This window comes from Solanum dulcamara, chromosome 12 (assembly GCF_947179165.1).
Source record: "Solanum dulcamara chromosome 12, daSolDulc1.2, whole genome shotgun sequence".
Classification (NCBI taxonomy): Eukaryota; Viridiplantae; Streptophyta; class Magnoliopsida; order Solanales; family Solanaceae; genus Solanum; species Solanum dulcamara.
Genome location: NC_077248.1, coordinates 20,125,235 through 20,134,041, shown reverse-complemented (window position 1 = coordinate 20,134,041; position 8,807 = coordinate 20,125,235). Strand labels below are relative to the sequence as shown.

Below are 8,807 nucleotides of genomic sequence, written 5' to 3'. Positions count from 1 at the left end.
TAATTTTTGAGTGCTTGCTACACCTAGGGTATAGACTCGAGGTATGACAAAAAAAATACTTGATGAATTGAGGTTGAGTACAATGGTTCCACTATACAATAATAAGGATGATATCTAAAAATATAACAATTACATGAGTATCAAATTGTTAAGACACACTATGAATGTTTGGGAGAAAGTTATAAGGATAAGGCTGTGGAGAAAGGGTATCTATTTTTGAGAATCAATTTAGATTCATGTCGGGGCAATTGACTACTAAATCCATCTATCTTGTGCAGAGATTGATGGAGAAGTATAGGGAAAGAAAGAGGGACATACATATGGTGTTTATTGATCTTGGAAAAGACCATAAGAAAGTTCTGAGGGATGTCCTTTGGAGGTGTTTTGACGCTAAAGGCTCCCCAATGGATTATATTAAGGTGATTAAAGACATGTATGATAGAGCAAAGACTCGGGTTAGAATTATGGGAGGAGACAAGGAGAACTTCCTATTTGCCTTGGTGATAGATGACTTGACATGGTATATTCAGAAAGAGCTTCCATGGTGTACGTTATTTATAAAAGACATAGTACTAATTGAGTAGACGTGGGAAGAAATTAATTCTAGTATAATACATAAATATTCCCTTTGACTTGTCTTCAACTGACATCTATACCCTCCAAATTTGGATGTACACAAGTAGGCACTTAAGTTTGTATAAAATTGAATAAGTAAACACATGTGTTCTACGTAGAATAATACACGTAGGACTCAAATTCCCACAAAGAATGTCATATAGGATGCATGTGTCTATTTATTTGATTTTATACAAGTTAAAATGCCTACTTATGCACATTAAAAGTTTGGGAGGTGTATATGTCAGTTGAGACTAAACTAAAGTACATGTTTGTGTACTATTCCTTAATTATAGATTGAAGGTTTGAAGACAAACTCTGGAGTCCAAAGGGTTCAGGCTGAGTAGGACCAAAATAAAATATTTGGAGTGTAAATTCAATGTTACATTGCATGTGGATTTTCAATTAAGGCTTGCCATACACTATCCCAAGAGACAGTTTTAAATATCTTGGATCCATAATCCAAGGTAGTAAGAACATCAATGATGATGTCACACATCACATTGGAGTGGCATAAATGAAATATAGGCTTGCGTCTTAAGTCTTGTATAATAGAAATGTACTACCTAAACTTAAATGTAAGTTCTATAGAGTGGTGGTTAGATTGGGCTTGTTGTATAGGGTGGAGTGGTTGGCCAGAGGAGAAGTCATATATTCAAAAAATGCATATTACAGAGTATAGATGTTGAGATGGATGTGTGGAAATACTAGGAGCAATAACATGCGGAATGAGGTTATCTGAGAGAAAAAGAGAGTGGCCTCTACTACAAGATGAGGGAATTGAGACTCAGATGGTTTGGAAATGTGTAGAGGAGGTGTACCGAAGCCCTAGTGAGGAGGTGCCAGAGGCTAGTTGTAGGGGGTACGTGAAAGGATAGAGGCAGGTTGAAGAAGTATTTGGGAGAGGTTATTAAATAGGACATAGTACCACTTCACATTATAGAGGACATGGCTATAGATAGGAAGGAGTGGAGTCACATATTAGGATAGAGGGATAGTAGGGATGGACAGTTGCCTTGCGTTGCCAAGGTTAGGCTTGCATATTAGGGTAGAGGGATAGTAGGAGTGGAGGGTTGTCTTGCCTTGTGAATGTTAGGCTTGTTAGTTCCTATCATAATACTAGTCATATTATTGTAGTGCCTACCATATGGTTGTTGTTTATTAAATTTCCGTTTATCACACTATACCATTGTAGTGCTTGTCGTAGTACTAGTCATATCATTGTTATTTATTATATTTTTTATTTATCACACTATTTTGTTATTGTTAGTGTTTCTTTCTTGTAGAGTTTGCACTGCTTTTCATATTTAATGTCTTACTTTATTCATTGTTTTCTTCTTCTTTTACTTGGGTTTGATGCACTTAAGCCGAGGGTCTTTAAAAAATAATCTCTCTATGCCTACAAGGTAGTGGTAAGTTCTGTATTCATACTATCCTCCCTAGACCCCACTTATTAGTATTTCATTGTGTATGTTGTTGTGTTTATTTTGTAGTTTGAGCATATTTGAATTTTTAGAGATCGAAATTAAGTAATTTTTGTGGCATTCATCTCAGTTTTAAAAGGGGGTAAGTATCTAATATTTAGTTTGGCATTCTTCCATGATTTTTTCAATTAAATTTTATTTTTATCCCTAAGTTTGTTAGAGAAAATATAGAGGGAGAGGGGGTTAACCTAGATTTAGAATTCATATTTCTATGATTTAGAGGCCAATTCGGACTGAGTTTTTGTTACAATTTCATATTTAAGGTCCTTATGTTATGAATAAACCAATTTTGGCATTAAATTTAAGATTTATCGATTATTTCATTGTTATAAAATGAATATGAATATAAAATTGAGAATTTTGTGTCAAAAGTTAAAAATCATATTTTGTGGACTTGAAGGTCGATTTTAACTTTTTTTCAATGAAATTTCAAATTTAATATCCTAAACTATAGGTAATATGAACTTTTGATAGAATTCTCATGTTGTCCTTGTGGTATCTGGGTTGAATTTTTGACTTGAAATAGAAGTATCGCAATATAGTATGGGTGTCTATAGATTTTTCTTTTTGTGTAGAATACATGTTTGATCAAATTGGGCTTGTTAGGCTATTCTAATGGGAAAAACTTTGATTCGATAATTTGAACTTCATTTAAGGCAATTTGAGATTTTCTTTGATTAGTTTTGAAGTGTTTATGAGTTAGTCGACTGGAATTGTGGGTAATGGTGAAATAGGGTCTCGTGTAGCTGAAGGTGGCAAATATATGTACAGGTATTGATATTATTACGAAAGGTTATTATAACGACTCATCCACTCATTATGAGTGGTCATGGACATAATACCCTTGATAGAATCCGCATACTAAATTGAGCTAAATAGGAACTCAAAGATAGGGAGGTTTCAAAATTGATATCTCTTGTTTAATTCTGATGATTGATTTTTGTTCCGTTAGGCGGTAATCTAGCTATCTACACCTATGTGGGAGATGTTGAGATTGAATGGTGAGTTCATAATAAGTAATTATGGTAGTTGTCACGTGTCACAACCCAACTACCAAGTTATGCGGGCACCTACTCTAACATCTAAATAGGAGAACACTTACCATCTGATTTAAAATGGATAGCATAAGTTTAGAACAATTCATGAAATATCACCTTTATAAATAAAGAATTAGACTCAATCTTGGTTTCAATTTAAAACTTTTGAAAATACAACAAAAACTCTCCCTAGGAATTAGTCTAAACAGGTTCACGATCTTTTAACTAAATATAAAATCTAAACAAGACAAAACTCCCACCATAAGGAATAGATGTAGAAGTTTTTCGAAATCACCATCGTCTTAACCTAGAAAACATCACTGATCCTACAACCAGAATATACTAAGTGTCTTACCAAGAGTAGTATCAGTGCAAACAATAAGTACTGGTAGGCATCACCGGTCAATTCGAATCCACCACCTAATATCATGTAAATATGAAGAAGAAACATGCAATATGAGGGCTACACCATCCCAATCCTTATAAGCATGCTCTTACTATCCTGGGTATACTACATATGACTCATGCACTCTATCCCAAGCCTTCCCTATCTCATTCTGCTTCCAAATCCACCATTAGGAACCATTTCATCCTCATATCCTTTCCTAACCCAACCTTCTTACCACACCAAGGCTTTCCCAACCTACCTGCTCACTAAACACTCGGATTACCTTACCTACTCCCATTCCAAATTCAACTTGCTAACCACCCATGTCAGCAATCTGTCACCCTTACTTAAGATCCCTTGTAAGCTACCCTGGCCCTTGTCCCTTAGATAGATTTAGTGAACCACATGCAAGTCTCTTACTTAACCATCTTAACTTAACCACTCCAGCATCGGATATAATCTAAACCACCTTGACAAACTAAAATTTTCAAATTAGTGAATATAAGTAACTCTTAGTCAACAACCTGACTTAACAACCCGTGGAACATTCCCAAAACCACAACACTAACTCATAAAAGATTCAATACACCTTTCAAGTAACCAGGACTACACAAGGATCCCTAAGATAGTCTACGATGTTTAACGTATAATCTAGTCTACCAAAGAACCATCATAACATTTAAACACAACAACCCAGCCACTCATCAACCAACATATTTAATACATCACAATGAATAAATTTGATTTACTCATTGAACCAACAGATAGAAGAATCATCAAACATGTACCAGGCGTGGTACCCTAGACAACCATCATAGAACATATACGAGGTGTGGAACTCGAGCTAACTGATAGAACATGTACTACGTGTTGTACCCCAAGAAAATCGATAATCTATTCCAAGTGTGGTACCCAAGCCCCTTATTAATCTGTATAGGCATGGTACCTGAGTCAATAGAATAATATGTACTAGGTGCGGTACCTGAGTCAACCAAATAATCACAGATATCACACAATAACAACCATAATGAATACAACCACAATTGCAGGATCACAAGCAATTAAGACAAGTTCATTTTATAAGATTGACAACAAGATATCATTCACATGCATCCCCCTATTCCCTAAACATGCATTGTACAAGAAATATTATTGACTAGTTAACATGCATACAAATATACATAAGGCTCGATGAGAACCTATTTCAGAGTACACATTCTTTCCTGAAATTTTCCTCAATTATACTAAACTCAGAAATCGCTAGAACCTAGCAATGCCTTACACTTAATCCTTAGCAGTACCATGAAACCACCTCAATATGATTTCCCATATATTTACAACTATAGGTTAAGAACCCATCATCATTTATAAGGTCAAAATTATCAACAAAGTACCTTACCACCCTAACAACAATAATCAATAATTTTAGCCATCCAGACTCTGTGCCCAAAGTCCTAAAATACATAAGGATGGCACTACGGGCCCTAGTACAGATTGTAGATAATACCACAAGGTATGGTGCTTGCCCGTGAAGATATGAAGGCCACACAGTAGTGGAGTCAAGTTAAAAACCATGAAGAATGACCACGGACCGTGAAGTTCAGTACAGTCCGTAGTAAGTGGGTGTGAACTATGTTGACTTAAGTTTTCCTAGTTGATTTAGCAGTAGGTTTTGTACTTCTATAAATATCTGAATTTATTATATTATTTAGGGTTACACATTATTATTATATTTTAGAGTATTATTGTGAACTAAATTGAAGGTACATTCTACTACTTTTTGAGATTGACTTTTAGAATACAATTTCGATTTTCATTCTTGATTCGTGGTTTTTGTGTGATTCAATATTTACTTCCTCATTCATGTAGGTGCTGATTCATGAATTCTACACAAATTCTTATTCATTTACTTGCAATTATGAGTAGCTAAAATCACAATTAGGGTTGTGGGAACCATGACAAAATAACGAAGTAGGAAAATGTAGAAAGTGATTATTATGATTTGTCTTGCATGAATTGTGATTTTCTTCATTTATAAATCTTTCTTGATGAGTGCACGCATTGGGAACCTTCCCTATTCATTGCTTGATCGAGAGGGAGGTAGTGATTAGGAAAACATTATTAGAACAAAAATTTAGAAAAATAAAACTTTATCTAAGTTACTTGAGCCCGGGAGGGGATAGTACTCTGAGGTCCAAAGTAAGGGTTAGAAAAGCACACATTATGACACCAGAAAAATATAATGAAGTGAATCTAAGAAGGACCAGGAGGTAAATTAAATGTTACATAATTCACTAGATTTTATATGCAACGCAGTGAAACGCTACCACTAACATGATTAGTCTGCTAAGTGAAAATCATTGGGAACACTATCCTAGCTAAATTCTCATATTGTTCATAACCTAATTATTAGTTACTTTGTAGGTGCATTGCTAAATGTTATTAAATCAATCAACAAAAAACCCCATTTGACTTTATGCACTTTTGTTTCGAGGAAGTAAGAACTATAACTGAAAAGTGCTTACTAATAGACTTGTTTCCACCTATTTCCTGTAGGATTGACCCCAACTCTTAGTTGGGTAAATATATTACTAAGGATCGTCTATATTTCTTTCAAGAGGTATACTTGAACGTGATCAAAATGGCGTTGTTTCCAGGGAATACAACTTTGAAATGTACTATCAGTTGCTAATTCAATTTATAGTTCTATTACCTAATTTTACTTTTTTTTGTTTTTTTATGAAGGGAACCGGTAGTGCATGCTAAACACCTATAGTAAGGGTGAACCACTATTTCCTTACGATTATGAATTGCAAAGGTCAATTCAGAAAATGAATGTGAAAGAGTGTGAGGCGCAAAGGCTGAGAGAGCTTGCTGACAATTAAGCCAGGGATGATGTTAGCAAGAGGGAAACAATTAGTGATGTATTGAGGGGCAGAGGTCAGAGACCTGTGAACTTTGCCTTAATTAAGGATGATGTTGATAGAGATGGATTAGGAGCTATTGGAGCTACTGGAGCTATAGTCCTCCCAACCCTACCTAAAGGCGTAAAGTTCACTATCACTAGCACTATGCTGCAAATGTTGAACCTAAAAGGATTATTTAGAGGAGGAGTAAGTGATGATGCCAAACAACACTTGATGAACTTTATCGCCATCTATAAGTCATCTGAAATCCCTGGGGTTAGCCAATCAACCATATGACTATGTTTGTTTCTATTATATCTATCTGGGAAGGCAATAAAGTGGTTGAATGAGCTTCCACATGACTTTAACACAACCTGGAGGGATCTAAGGGAAGTATTTCTGGAGAGTTCAATGCTCACAAAAAGCTACCTACTGAAGTAATGCATAAGACTTAGGAGAGATTTAGGCAGAAGCTAAAGTAGTATCCTAATCACAATCTGATCGATGAGCACTTGTAGGAGGTACTCTACAGTTCTTGTAACTTCGTGACCAAGCCAATCATAGATGCAGCTTCTGGTGGTTTATTTATGGCCAAGACATTTCAGGAAGCCACAATAATTTTGGATTAGCTCACAAAGAACCATAGGGCTTGGTATACTAGAGATGGAGATTGTTTGAGATTCATGTTTGAGATATCAGCAAAGCAAAGGCAAAAGGGAGAGGAGCGCGATCAAGACATGGATCACATGCGAACGCAGATAGATTTGTTGACCAAGCGCTTGTAAGGTAGAGGGATGGAGAAGGTGAAAGTTGTGGATACTAGAAGTTGATATGATGAGCCAGATTTTGATTATGAGGAAGAAGCCAAGTTTATGAATAGTTAGGGGGGTTCCTGGACTTACAACTCCAGTAACCAAGGTCTGAACTTTCAAAGGAATAACTACTATGACCGGACCGAAAATCATGATCAAAAAAGTTGGCAAAACAAAGACAACTTCAAGAATGATAAAAATGGGATATATGTGTCGCCTATGAACAAAGATTGAGCCAGAAACAATAATGGTAACTCTAAGATGGAAGAAATGATGGCAAAAGTTCTATAGAAGGTTGAGTGACTGAGTCTGCAGTTAGAGATATGTGAGGCGACATAACTAATATCAGCCGATTGGTGGATTCATACTCTACCTGTATCAAGCAATTGGAGCATCAGATAGAACAGTTGTTAGCAACATTAAATTAGAGAAAGACTGGTAATTTACCTAGAGACATGGTGCGAAATCCTAGTAAAGATGGCCAATGCATGGCAATGACAACAAGGAGTGGTAAGGTACTTTCTGACCTTGTTATTGTAGGTACTGAGCAAATGAAGGATACAACTTCTGAGATTGATGAACATGCACGGAGACATATCTATAAGGTAGGTGTATTTGATGATGATTACGAAGATGAGGAGCTAGTATTGGAGCATAAATAGACTGATGAACAAAAATATACCAAGAAAGTTGAAGCAAAGGTAGATCATCCATTGCCACCTCTTCATAAGCCGCCACCACTATTTCCCCAAAGACTAAAGAAAAAGGCTGAGGATGGAAAGTTTCTGAAGTTTATTTCTATGCTTAAGGAGATATCGGTCTATATCCCATTGGTGGAATCACTAGAGAAAGGGCCAGGTTATACCAAGTTCATGAAGGATTTAGTTACAAAGAAGAGAACAGTCTCTTTTGAGACAGCCGACAATCTACATCATTGCAGCGCCATTGTTACAATGTCCTTGGTTGAAAAGAAAGAAAATCAGGGCGCATTCACCATACCTTGCACAATTGGTGATTTTGATTTCGCAAGGTCTCTATGTGATTTGGGGGCTATTATCAACCTTATGCCGCTAGATATCTACAAACAGTTGGGCTTGGGTGGCCCTAAATCGACTTCTATGTGACTATTAATGGTGGATAGATCTGTGAAATGAATGGTAAGAATTTTGTGTGATGTGTTGGTGCGAGTGGGTCGGTTCATCTTTCCTGCTGGTTTTTTCAAACTTGATTTTCAGGTTGATTTTGTGGTCCATATCATTTTGGGTAGACCAGTTTTGTCAAATGGTAGAGCATTAGTAGATGTAGAGCGTGGAGAGCTTACAGTAATGCTAAAAAAATGAAGAAGTCAAGTTGAATGTATGTGCCTCTATGAAGCATCCAAAAGATATGACAGTGATGTTTGTGTTTGATGTTGTAACACCCAAAAAAGTTCTACGCCAAGACCCAAACCATTTTTCATATGCGTATAGGATCAAACTAAATGAATTCTATTTGGATATATGAGTTAGGATCAATTCCTAAGTATTTGAAGTGGTTTTGAGGTCTTTAGGGGTCATAAGGGATCT

The 8,807-nt window shown here is 36.1% G+C and overlaps 2 protein-coding genes across 2 annotated transcripts; both read left to right on the top strand.

Moving 5' to 3' along the window:
* Window positions 1–236: 236 nt before the first annotated feature.
* On the top strand, window positions 237–6,727 carry LOC129875673 (uncharacterized). The gene is made up of 3 exons (XM_055950946.1): window positions 237–546; window positions 3,052–3,100; window positions 6,415–6,727. The coding sequence occupies exons 1-3, from the start codon at window positions 237–239 to the stop codon at window positions 6,725–6,727; spliced, it is 672 nt and encodes a 223-aa protein (XP_055806921.1).
* Window positions 6,728–7,697: 970 nt separating this feature from the next.
* LOC129875672 (uncharacterized) lies at window positions 7,698–8,366 on the top strand. The gene is made up of 2 exons (XM_055950945.1): window positions 7,698–7,847; window positions 7,929–8,366. Exons 1-2 carry the CDS (start codon window positions 7,698–7,700, stop codon window positions 8,364–8,366), a joined length of 588 nt encoding a protein of 195 aa, XP_055806920.1.
* Window positions 8,367–8,807: the final 441 nt, after the last annotated feature.

Bases quoted from the DNA above. Each gene is read 5' to 3' on its own strand.
- LOC129875673 (XM_055950946.1), top strand. From the start codon at position 237: ATGTCGGGGCAATTGACTACTAAATCCATCTATCTTGTGCAGAGATTG. The intron at 547-3,051 runs GTACGTTATTTA...TTGTTCCGTTAG, and splicing joins TCAGAAAGAGCTTCCATGGT to GCGGTAATCTAGCTATCTAC. The intron at 3,101-6,414 runs GTGAGTTCATAA...CAATTAAGCCAG, and splicing joins GGAGATGTTGAGATTGAATG to GGATGATGTTAGCAAGAGGG.
- LOC129875672 (XM_055950945.1), top strand. From the start codon at position 7,698: ATGGTGCGAAATCCTAGTAAAGATGGCCAATGCATGGCAATGACAACA. The intron at 7,848-7,928 runs GTAGGTGTATTT...AAATATACCAAG, and splicing joins CACGGAGACATATCTATAAG to AAAGTTGAAGCAAAGGTAGA.